The following is a 12,662-nucleotide window of genomic DNA, read 5'->3' as shown; positions in this document are numbered from 1 at the left end:
TAAAAACACAGACTGAATTCTAGTTTGTTTTTTGTTTTTTTGGTAGGTTTTTTTTTTTCCAACTCGTTCATTACCCTGCATAGACATACAACAGCACTCCACTGGAACTCACTGTAAACACAGACCATACATGTTGCTCAATGCAGGCAGGAAACTGGATAATGAGACGCTGAATTTAACTGTGGTCAGCTGCGTAGGCCTTTAGTTTTTTGGCGGCTGCTTTTTTTATTATTACTTTTATCATTATTATTATTACTATTATTCTTATGACACTTGTTAAAAATTCTCCCAAATCAAAAACATTGTGGTTCACTACGCTTTCTTTTTTCACAGTGCTCCATGTTGCCTGTGTAGATTGTTCACGTACATATATTTCCCATCATCACCCCAAACACGCACGCCTACATTCACACACGCACTTTTACAGTATATTAGAAAAAAATAATAATAACACTGAATTTCCATAAAGGTGAAACAACAGCGTTCTGCAACAAACAATGTGACATCTTCTCTAAAGATTTCCTCTACATCATGCATATTTTGCTGCCTTTTTTTTTACTCTTCTACACAATTATCAGATCTGGGACTACATGAAGTACTTAACAGACAATGCTGATGAAGCTGGTAAGAAGAAGAAACTTACAAAAGTGCCTTTCAGTCTGTGATTGATCGAGCATAATAGTTAAAAAAAGTAGAAATATAAATACCTGCACAAACAGTAGTTGCGTCTTCTTAAGCTGCATTACAAAAAAAGAACATTCATAGTTCTACATACTTTAAGTTGAAGATTTGATTGTGAGTGTCATTGTGCTTTTTTAGAATGAGTGTGTGTGTTTGTGTTTGTATGTGCACACGGGCGCAAGTGTGTGTGGGTGTGTGTTAATCGCACAGCTGGAAATCACCAACTGTACTTGGAACATTAAACATGACGATGCTTCAGGCCCACCACTGCTGACCAATCACAATCTTGTGGTGTCATGAAGTGACACCTTCAGGGCTTCTTGAAAGGCTTTCCAACATCTGGTTAATGTTTTGATAACTCCAACATTTTCTCAAACTGTTTAATTGCATAATTCTAACTTAACTTTAAAAAATGAAGAGGGTGGGCCGCTTAGTCAAACGATGATGATTTATCAATGGCTTTTGGTTTCATGTGCAACATAAACCCCAGAGTCCTGGGTGAAAGTCCTGTGGTTAACACAGTGAAGCACCATAACGTGCCCTTTATCTTTCTCCTTTTTCTGGCTCTCTGCGCTTTTGTCTGACTTCCTAACTGCTTTTTCATAAATCTTTAAGCTATGACATCACAACAACATGATTGGCCAGTTGCAGTAACAGTCCGGGAAAAGCAATAATTGTATTTTACTAATAGTCATAGAAAGTTGTAGAAACAACATCTATGTAATGATGAGACAGACCTGTGTTCACTGCTGTTTAGAATAGAGGCAGAACCACAAAGTTGTCTTGGTTTGTATTTTTTTGGCACTCACTCACACATGCATACATCTCATACAAAATACACACGCGTACCACCACCTAGGCCAGTGTGTAGCAGTTTTTACGCACTGACAATGTCTGTAAGATCTGACAGCTGTATAAATTTTGTCAAATGAGGGAGCGGTATCAGTTATATCTAACTCAAATATGTGTAAACTTTAGATTGTGTATGTGTCTGAGTGTGTGTTACTGTGTTTCTAATGAATTTTAGCACGCATGCGTTTGCATTTTCTTGTTTTGTTCCTACGTCATAACAGCTACAATGGCTGTCCACAAAAAATCATGTATGTTCAAGCATGCCAGTACAATGGTATTTGTTTGTGTCCCTATTCTCTGAACAGCCACACAGTTTTTTGTTCTTCATGCACGTAAACATTCATCTAATCTAAGCGAGTGTAAACAGTGATGCCAGCCTAGTTCTGATTTGATGTTAGCATACTTTTTGAACCAGCAGGACAGGCACTGGAAAACATCCTAAATTTAAACAGGAAAAAGAAAACGACCATTTATAAACAAAGCGAAGAGAGGAGGACGCTAGGTTAGCCACAGAAGCTTTTCCCTGGGCAGGTTTTGTAAAGGATTATTTCATCTTGACTTAGAAGTAGTTTGAAGATTGACAACACGCTCCGTGAGTGGTTAATATGAAGCTACGGCTAGTTTAGCACGCTGGAAGCAGGGAGACAGGCACGTCTACCTCAGTCCAAAGCTGACAACATCTGCCTACCAGCACCAAGCTCGGTCATTACATTAAATATCACCTCAGTCGGGACCACTTTATACAAAAGAACACAGTTATTTCCATCTGCAGTAACTTCTGTTGGGCAGCATGGCTTGTTTCTGGGACTTTCTTGCCTTTTTCGGGTGTACGCATGGAAAATTTAAGGCAGGAAAAGCATCACCAAGACCACAGATATGGTACTAATTATGCCAGACACAAGCTGAAAGGAGGAGCTAGGGTGGAGGTAGTGTGCAAAGTGTTTTGTATGCACAGCAACTCTGGGCAAGCTATAGAAGCTTAAATAGGATCCTCTGTAGCTAATTACATGTGTAGAAGAGTCTGGCAATGAAATCAGCACTCCTAAGCCCAAGACTCCCAAAACATTACTATGGCTATATTTAAGAAATAATTGGATGCATTAGTCTTTGGACAGAGAGCAGGTAGAGTACAAAGAGGTTTCTTTTTTTGTCAACAATGCATGGCTGCAATTTCAGAAAATTAACCTGATGAAAGCGGTGCAAATAAATGAAACTAGTAGTGTTGTCAGCTTAAAACTCCGCAAAAATAAGCAAATAAGAAAAAGTACTAAAAAACTCAATAACACTGATTATTCCAGCTTTAAAAAAAGATGCATACATGTATGATGAAAAGACCTACGGCCCACAGAGCTGCTTGGATCAAGCACTCCGCTACAATCTCAAACTCTTCTGTTGCTCACTTTCTTTGAGAAATCTTCTAATCCTCAGTCGTGGATGGAATCTGAGACAGATTAGCACAGCCCTGCTAAAGATTTAAACTCTAAGCTTATTTTATATTTTGTAAATCCCTCCAAAAGCTCTGGGTTGATCCCCATTACTGCCACACAGACTCAAAGGAATCCAGAATTGTCACTCAAAATAAGGTTTCTTCTCTTGATGGAGAAAAATATGGACCTCACTTCTTGGCAAAGCACAGTTGTTTATGTCTGTGCCGTGCACACTGCATTTCTAACACCTCTCTGTGCATAAGTGCCTTTGTGTATCTACCACATCAGTGCAAATGTCTTTGTTGTTTGTCGTGGTGTGTGTGTGTTTGTGTGCCTGTGTGTGTGAGATCATGTGAGTGTTTTGTGTGTTCTATGTTCACAGCAGCCGTCCCAGCACCACCCCCTCCCTGCTTCTGGCTTCTCCCCTGAGGATCTCCAGGAAGCCCAGTTTAGTCAAGAACTCCAGCCTCTGACGGTCTGTTGGCTGCACCTCACAGAACACACCCTGAGAACCTAGACACACACACACCGTGCAAAAATGGCAAAGCAAAGAGGCAGTCATTGACAGATCAGTTTTTCTCCAAGAATAAATCATACAAATATACAAGCAACATATAAATAACAGACTTACATAACAAAATCCCTTTACACAGTCTAAAGAAGCAACATAATCAGCAATTACAACTAATAACTCATATTTAATGGTGTGAAAACAACTACAGGTAGCTTTTCCCTTAAACCCTTCTTGCATTATTGGAGTATTCTTCCACCCTCCACATGTCTTTTCTGCTCTTTTCTCATTCTCTAATCCTTTTACTTATCCTTGAGGGTATAAGCGCATACGGATTCATGCTAATATATGCAGCAGAATTTTATTTAACAAAAGACACACTCGCAAACACACACGTGGAGCTTACCATTGGCCTTTAGCGCAGTGAGGAGGGCGGTGAGCAGGGTGCGGCTGATGCTGATGTCCACCAGCTCGGGCAGGGCGTCCAGTCGCAACTGCGAGGGAAAGTGGTAGAGCAGCGAGTCTGGGTACTCGCCCTGATCCTCCTCCATCAGCTGTATCAGGTCCTGCACAAAGGAGAGCAGAGACACAGATGCACTTTCACATCTTCATTGCAGAGGATTGTTCTTCCTCCACCTGCCACTAGATGTTACCAATTAGGCACGTTTGGTACCAGACTCGTTTCCAGTTACCCAGCAACCTTAAAACCTTACAATGAATACAAACACACAGTAAAACACTAATTATCATTACAAATTAAGATTTGCTGACGCTACATTTTAAGTGTACAAGTACTGCCTGGTGACCCCAGCAGACACTCCTTGATCAGCAGCTTTTATATTTATATGCAAAGACTTCTGGGATGAGTCTAATGTACTTCCTGTCTCAGAAGCTGATAAGCATTTTTCTTGGAACTGAGTTAGCTAACAGCAACTAGATTTCAAGTGAGGTAATGTAATAAGCAGCTATTTGTATAACATACCAGTAATATGTAACTATGTGACACAAAACAGGGGGAAAATAATTAAATGTTCTCTATAAACAGATAAATGCTTGTGAATATGTAGCATCGGTCGATGAGGGAGGCCATTTTTGGTAGATTCTTTAACCCATTTGTAACCCACTTGTATTCCTGACCAATCAAATTTGAGCATACTATGGCTGAATGTTAGTAAACAGTCCCTGTGGAGAGAAAAATGCAAGCTTAATCCAAGATTTTGACAATCGTTTTTTCTTTGTTTTCATTTTGCTGCATTTGTAAACACTGACCAGTAGATGGAACTGGAGGCGCTGGCGTGGATATCTACTGGCTACACTGGAAGCCTCTTAAGGTGCCAGCCCTCCCAATTGAGCGGACTAACCGATGGATTCCTAGATCGAACATTCTTGTTCCCTAGCCAGTTTACATGTGACGAAAGCTTTCAGCTGGGAAACTTTAAATTTTTCTGCACCTGTGGCTGCCTGCTGACGTGTGAATGATCCACAGCATAGCTCTCAGTTTGCTCTGTGACGCACAGAGCGGCTAAATGAATCCTCCACACATGTCAGAGTTTGACTCTGTCTGCTGCTCACCACCATTTATGCTTGGCTCTTTGCCAGAGATCACTGAATAGTGATGATGGGCAAAAACAACATCAGCCGTGTGCACTACTGTACTTGAGTTCTCAATAACCATTCTGTATTTTAAAGCACTTAAATCCTTACCTTCCCCATATTTGCCATATTTCTGCATTTCTCTTTTTATTAACAATTAGTCACATTCACATGACAGCTGGTAAATCTGAATGCACCGTTCGCAAGTTTACACACTAACCCGCTGATACAGAAAACAGGCCCACTAAAGACAGAAGGAATACTGCAGGTGGCCCTTAGACACATACTAAATTAAATCATTAAATCCGGTCTGTGGACAGCACGGTGGCACGGTGGTTAGCACTGTTGCCGCACAGCAAGAAGGTCCTGAGTTCAATTCCACCATCAGGCCGGGGTCTTTCTGTGTGGAGTTTGCATGTTCTCCCCGTGTTTGCGTGGGTTCTCTCCGGGTACTCCGGCTTCCTCCCACCGTCCAAAGACATGCAGCTTGTGGGGATAGGTTAATTGATTAATCCAAATTGTCACTAGGTGTGAATGGTTGTCTGTCCCTGTGTGTTAGCCCTGCGACAGACTGGCGACCTGTCCAGGGTGTACCCCGCCTTTCGCCCTATGACAGCTGGGATAGGCTGCAGCGCCCCCCGCGACCCTGAAAAGGATAAGCGGAAGCGAATGGATGGAAATCCGGTCTGTGTGTGTGTGTGTTCCACCTAACTCCCAGCGACTTATTATCCTGCACAGAGGAACCCAGATGGTGTGACAGCAGGTACTCATAAGTCTTAAGTTAATGTGCGTAATGTAAAACTGGTCTGTCGGGTATGTTTATAGCTTTGTGTACTCTGTGAGCATTTATGTTTCAGCATAGGGTGTCAACTAAAAAGAGAGATTTAACTGACTTCTTGTGAGAGGGTAAAACCCACGTATTCACCTGGGTGTTTGGATGTGTGCCGTTCATTTTTGGTGGGTATTTGTCCCTCATGGCGGGTATCCAGCTGGCCTGGCACCGCTTGGCAAAGGAGCGAACATCCAAGATGCCTAACACACAGCCGCAAACGCCCAGCTCATCCTCCAAGATGAAGCTGTACTCGGGGCACAAAGCTAGGCATGGTCCAAGACATCTAAGAGAGTGAAATCAAGTGTTATTGATTTGATACAGTATTTGACAAATCGTTGCACACTTCCTGATTGAGTTTCTTTTCTCTCTCACACGCAGACACACCTGTCTCCTATGACATCTGGATGAGCAGCACTAGACTCTGGCCCACCCTGTGTCCTCAGGTGAAGTTGGCGGACCATTCGATACAGCTCCACCTAAGTACACAACCATTAAACCATGTGTCTTCCCACACCAATGTTTAAATGTTGAACTAAAAATCTACGACTTTTAACAATTTAAATTTCCACCTGAAAGTTCCATAAATGTTGCACCTACATGATCTACTGGTTTGCTCCCTGATTGTTTAATGCAACTGTAAAAGCTAACACATGACTTTCCAATTCCCCTTTTGTTTAACCTCTTTGCCAGTTGTGCTATGTCAAGAGTTTCTGTGTGTGGGTGAGACTACCTTGTCTTTGCTGTGGTAGGGCCTGATGTTGTAGAGGCGAGTGGTAGGGAAGAGAGGAGGAGGATGAGTAAAAAGTTCACTGCTGCTCCCTACTGGGAGAAGCATCTGCACACAACATGGGGAAAAAAACATGCACACACATTAGGCAGTTTTAGGGGGCTTGACTTGATAGAGCAGAGTAAAATATTGTCAAGAATTTAAGAAGAGATACATCACGAATAGCATCTGAAATATAACACACTACCTGCACCTCCCCTGACACGCCCCCTTTGAACGCCCATGGCTCAGACTCTACTCCCAATTGGTCCGCTCCCGTGGTCTTCCCACACCCTAACACAGAAAAAAACAATCATATGTGACAGGCTACATCACATGTTCAGGGCCAGTGAAATACCAGAAAAGTTACCAGTGCACATGGAGAATGATCGCGCAGCTTGAAAATTTTATGTCGAGCAAAAAACTGTAGAGCTTTACAGCATTACAGCACCACAAGAGACGCTCGCTGAAATAAACTTGTCATAAAAAATTCAGTCCTCCCTATCAGCTGGGCTCCACTGAGCTCGAGCTGAGAAGTAATGACTGAGTTTTGTAGTAATTTATTTCAGGCGCAGATACAAAAAGTTTAAAGACCATCAGAGATCAGGCTTACTCACATTGGAAGCAGTTCCTCCAGGAGCCGAGGGCAGAGCTGTCACTCAACACTCGTCCATCTGAGTGAGTAAATGGGCACGTTAGAGCGTAAGAGAAAAATGAGCCACAGACAATGACTGGCAATAATCTACAAAACCGCTGATTCCACCAGTGTCCTCTCTTAACATAAGTACTGAATACAGTACAGTATATAGTATGTGCTACATTATATAATGCTATAAATAATAGAGCAGAGACTATAGGGCATACGACTAAAATAGTAATCATACAACCGGACAGTAGATAAATTATTATTGGATACACAAAACAATAGTAATCTGTTACATGCAATATTATACAATACTATAGTATACTATTATTGTATTCTACAGCAGAATATTATGTTGAGCTCTTACACTATAGCACTATAATACTACACAGTTTTTCAATATAACATCAGTTCAATAGCATGGTAAACTATATACTGCAGCGTGCTTCTAGTATACTAGGACCAAGTGGTATACTTCTACTATGCTGTTATGCTCTGTTCTGCTACTGTAGGGTAGCACTGTAATATTTATTTATCTAGTATTCTTTAATTAACTTAACCTAATTATCACATCCAGACAAAGCACTTTGCAACCAGTTAAGTGGGCACATCTGTACTTTCTCAAGTTCAAGTGAAACACATTGTGTAACAACTGTACCTCACATGTGGCACAATTGCTGTGGGATAGCTGTAACAGCACAGAATTTCAGTGGAAACTTGTTTGAATGTGAGCGACAAATAACTTCCTCCTTTAATACCGGTACCTTAAAGCAAGAAACAGGAGTGAACATTCTGCCGTTCTACATGTATATCTATCTATAGTTACAGTGGGGCAAAAAAGTATTTAGTCAGCCACCGATTGTGCAAGTTCCCCCACTTAAAATGATGACAGAGGTCAGTAATTTGCACCAGAGGTACACTTCAACTGTGAGAGACAGAATGTGAAAAAAAAATCCATGAATCCACATGGTAGGATTTGTAAAGAATTTATTCGTAAATTAGGGTGGAAAATAAGTATTTGGTCACCTCAAACAAGGAAAATCTCTGGCTCTCACAGACCTGTAACGTCTTCTGTAAGAAGCTTTTCTGTCCCCCACTCGTTACCTGTATGAATGGCACCTGTTTGAACTCATCATCTGTATAAAAGACACCTGTCCACAGCCTCAAACAGTCAGACTCCAAACTCCGCCATGGCCAAGACCAAAGAGCTTTCGAAGGACACCAGGAAAAGTATTGTAGACCTGCACCAGACTGGGAAGAGTGAATCTACAATAGGCAAGCAGCTTGGTGTGAAAAAATCAACTGTGGGAGCAATCATCAGAAAATGGAAGACATACAAGACCACTGATAATCTCCCTCGATCTGGGGCTCCACGCAAGATCTCATCCCGTGGGGTCAAAATGATCATGAGAACGGTGAGCAAAGATCCCAGAACCACACGGGGGGACCTGGTGAATGACCTGCAGAGAGCTGGGACCAAAGTAACAAAGGTCACCATCAGTAACACACTACAACGGCAGGGAATCAAATCCCGCAGTGCCAGACGTGTTCCGCTGCTGAAGCCAGTGCATGTCCAGGCCCGTCTGAAGTTTGCCAGAGAGCACATGGATGATACAGCAGAGGATTGGGAGAATGTCATGTGGTCAGATGAAACCAAAGTAGAACTTTTTGGTATAAACTCAACTCGTCGTGTTTGGAGGAAGAAGAATACTGAGTTGCATCCCAAGAACACCATACCTACTGTGAAGCATGGGGGTGGAAACATCATGCTATGGGGCTGTTTTTCTGCCAAGGGGACAGGACGACTGATCCGTGTTAAGGACAGAATGAATGGGGCCATGTATCGTGAGATTTTGAGCCAAAACCTCCTTCCATCAGTGAGAACTTTGAAGATGAAACGAGGCTGGGTCTTCCAACATGACAATGATCCAAAACACACCGCCCGGGCAACAAAGGAGTGGCTCCGTAAGAAGCATTTGAAAGTCCTGGAGTGGCCTAGCCAGTCTCCAGACCTCAACCCCATAGAAAATCTGTGGCGGGAGTTGAAAGTCCGTGTTGCTCGGCGACAGCCCCAAAACATCACTGCTCTCGAGAAGATCTGCATGGAGGAATGGGCCAAAATACCAGCTACTGTGTGTGCAAACCTGGTAAAGACCTATAGTAAACGTTTGACCTCTGTTATTGCCAACAAAGGTTATGTTACAAAGTATTGAGTTGTATTTTTGTTATTGACCAAATACTTATTTTCCACCCTGATTTACGAATAAATTCTTTACAAATCCTACCATGTGGATTCATGGATTTTTTTTCACATTCTGTCTCTCACAGTTGAAGTGTACCTCTGGTGCAAATTACTGACCTCTGTCATCATTTTAAGTGGGGGAACTTGCACAATCGGTGGCTGACTAAATACTTTTTTGCCCCACTGTATCTATTTATCTGTCTATATATAGATAACTCCCTGTCCACTTCCTTCAGCTAAGCTTGTCTCAGTTCATTAACACAAATACCTGATCAGCTCACAAATTTAAGTTGAAGTGATTTTAAGTGATTTACGTGCCATGCCTTGAAGCACTCCTGTCTGCTTAGAACAGGAAAGTACAGCTACAGTTCAAACTTGGACAAATAAAAGATTGTTAAGCTATTGCCTGGTCTGATGAGTTGATTTCTCCTACAATATTCCAATGTTACAGTCAGAATTTGGTGTAAACAAAATGAAAGGAAGGATCCTGCATTATCTGGTAGCCTTAGTGTAAGAGTGTGGGGAAGTTTTTCTTATTTAAATGGCACAGCCTGCCTGAGTATTGTTATTAACCATGTCCATCCATTTATGGCCACAGTGATACGTCTTCTGACAGCTGCTTCCAGCAGGACAACGCACCGTTTTGGTGTTTCTTGAATGTGATAATATGAGTTCAATGTACTTAAATGGCCTCATTATCATGGCACATTCTCGTACAGCAGGGAAGATCAAACCAGTGCAGAGTCCAGTGCGTCACACTGATAGTATAGCAGTATATTGCTTCTGTCCTTACCAAGCCAGCATATAAATGCCTTTGCCACCAGAGCTGTGTTCCTCAAGTCCCACACATAAGGGTAAAGGTCATAGAGCACAGCCCTGTTGTTCCCACTCACGACACTGCAGTGGAGCTGCGCTATGTCTTCACACAGAGAAAGAAACCTGGAGGCCCGCCCACGCCATTCATCAACCTGAGGACATAATAAAAAAAACAATATTATGTTGTTTTTTCTCACGTGTAACGTACACAACCAATCCAAGTACCTCAACAAAAACTCCTCTCATAATCCTCACCGACCTTTTGAGGTGCTGCCTTCTTGCTGTTAGTACTGACCAGCTGGCAGTTTGTTTTCAGCCAGGTCAGATCCTGCAGTAGCTTCTGGGCTGATGGGCCGTGCTCGTGAGGGAGATAATGAAGACCAACCAGCAGCCGCACCTGCGACTCACTTAGCAGACCTTTCCCACCGCAGAGCCCACGAACCTGGGCTTTCTGTCCCCGACCTCCAGCCGCAGGTGCTCCAGGCTTAGTTCCTGGAGGTTGCTGGATCGGTTGGCAAGACTGGTATGACTTCCTTTTTTCCCACTCTCGTCCTTCCCTCTCCCCACTGACTTTAGTGGGTGAGGACGGAGGGGAGCTGGAATTCAGGGGGAAGACTGGGAGTTTGGCCACAGTAGAGGTTCCTCTGAAGGTGGAAGGACAGTCAGATCTGTCAGGAGTTTTACAGTGAGATGTTGGGACAGAGGCACGCTGGTCTGTCCTTGTGTTCTGCCGGCCTACAATTATCATGAAAATAAAAAACACGCACAGGTTGTGTGTTTGAGTAACAACACTACACTGAACATAAACTGCAATAATTCATCAGTGTTTATACATAGATAGATAGATAGATTTTACCAGCTTGTAAAGGTTGGTTGAGTTCTTCCATCCAGTCTTTCAGTGCAGCAGACAGAGCTCTATCAGGACAGTACTCACACTCCTCATCTGGGGGACACACAGCAATGCATTGACAATCAAAAACAGCCACACCTTGCATACTCGTTCTGTAATGGTTATTAGCTTATACGACACTATAAGGAAATTATTACAGGTCTGCACAACAAAACCTGCCGTAACAATTAAAATTTTTCTCATCTCCTCTTCTGAAAGCCTCTTTTGTCCTACAGCCTACCGCTCAGTTCTTCCTCCGCAGAGGGACCGGGCTCTCTCCTCATTTCCTCCTCCATCACACCGTGCAATTATTCCTCAATCATCACCTCTCCCCCACCCAGTCTTCAGAACATCACACGCTACACTGCTTCTCTGTGTCGACAATTATCCATCCAATTCACTGCCCCTCCCCCCGCGACAAAAAAAACTCAACTCTGTGTGCCTGTGCTCTAATGCATTTTACTCTCATGGTAAATGAGATGCAATGAATATGAACAACATGTCAAATTCATGTGATGCTGCACCCCACTTTTGCAGATGCGTGACAGGAATTCTTACATTACACTTCGAACACATAACTTATTATACGCCGTGTGAGAAAGACTAATGAAATGACTTAAAGTCACAATGTTTTAACAGCTTTTACAATAAAGGCAGATTGAGGCTGGTGAAACTGTGTAGGCTGAAAGCTTAACAAGTGACTTTAGAACAACAGATGGAGCTTTAACTTTGCTTATTTGGTAGGTAATATCAGACACAATGGCTGTCTGGTGGTCAAAATGATGCTAGTTGCCAAGCAACACGGGCTTATTAAACATTTCTCCTGAAGCGATGGAACTAACTGTACATAGATGTGGTCTGGCAGAGACAATATTAGTTTATTAACTCAGGACATCTCCTGTCTCATCATACTCCCTCACTCCATCTGCCTTCCCTCAGTTGGATCCCTCACCTTTCGTATCCTCTTTCCCAGCTCTGTGCCAGCTTCCCAGCGTGTGCAGCGGGATGTAGTTGGCTTCAAACTCACAGTTGGGGTTAAGCAGCAGGCCCCTGAGATGGTTCTTAAGCTGAGGCTCTCGACCCTTAAAGGGCCCCAAAAACAGGCGTCTGGAGTCATAGTCATTTGCGTGCAGATTGTCCCAGATAAGTGGGGGGCGTTGGAGGACTGACTCCACCTCAGCCAGGGATTCCAGTGAGAGTTTCCTGGAAATGACCTTACTGCCTGTGGAAAGAGAAAGCCCAGTGCTCAAAAATCTGTTAACCATTTTCCATTTAAGAGGTTTACGTTAGGACTAGAGATGGCACGATACCACTTTTTTATGTCCGATACCGATACCGATATCATAAATTTGGATATCTGCCGATACCGATATGAATCCGATATAGTGTTTTTTAATCAACAAAACTGTT

At 42.8% G+C, this 12,662-nt stretch overlaps 1 protein-coding gene across 1 annotated transcript in view; it reads right to left on the bottom strand.

Annotated features, from left to right (window-relative positions):
- Window positions 1-217: 217 nt before the first annotated feature.
- si:dkey-183c6.8 (protein O-GlcNAcase) overlaps window positions 218-12,662 on the bottom strand; it is a 23,220-nt gene continuing 10,775 nt past the window's right edge. Inside the window, exons 7-17 of the mRNA XM_005950080.2 lie at window positions 12,205-12,474; window positions 11,220-11,306; window positions 10,623-11,098; window positions 10,341-10,515; window positions 7,280-7,336; window positions 6,871-6,956; window positions 6,627-6,731; window positions 6,281-6,372; window positions 5,990-6,179; window positions 3,878-4,037; window positions 218-3,473 (exon numbers count right to left, since the gene is read on the bottom strand). Coding sequence (XP_005950142.1) covers window positions 3,337-3,473; window positions 3,878-4,037; window positions 5,990-6,179; window positions 6,281-6,372; window positions 6,627-6,731; window positions 6,871-6,956; window positions 7,280-7,336; window positions 10,341-10,515; window positions 10,623-11,098; window positions 11,220-11,306; window positions 12,205-12,474 — 1,835 coding nt within the window. The 3' untranslated portion in view covers window positions 218-3,336. The remainder of the gene's footprint in view (window positions 3,474-3,877; window positions 4,038-5,989; window positions 6,180-6,280; window positions 6,373-6,626; window positions 6,732-6,870; window positions 6,957-7,279; window positions 7,337-10,340; window positions 10,516-10,622; window positions 11,099-11,219; window positions 11,307-12,204; window positions 12,475-12,662) is intronic.

Source organism: Haplochromis burtoni, unplaced genomic scaffold (assembly GCF_018398535.1).
Source record: "Haplochromis burtoni strain Fernald_Lab_line unplaced genomic scaffold, NCSU_Asbu1 Contig_721, whole genome shotgun sequence".
Lineage (NCBI taxonomy): Eukaryota > Metazoa > Chordata > Actinopteri > Cichliformes > Cichlidae > Haplochromis > Haplochromis burtoni.
This window is presented reverse-complemented; position numbering and strand designations above follow the sequence as displayed.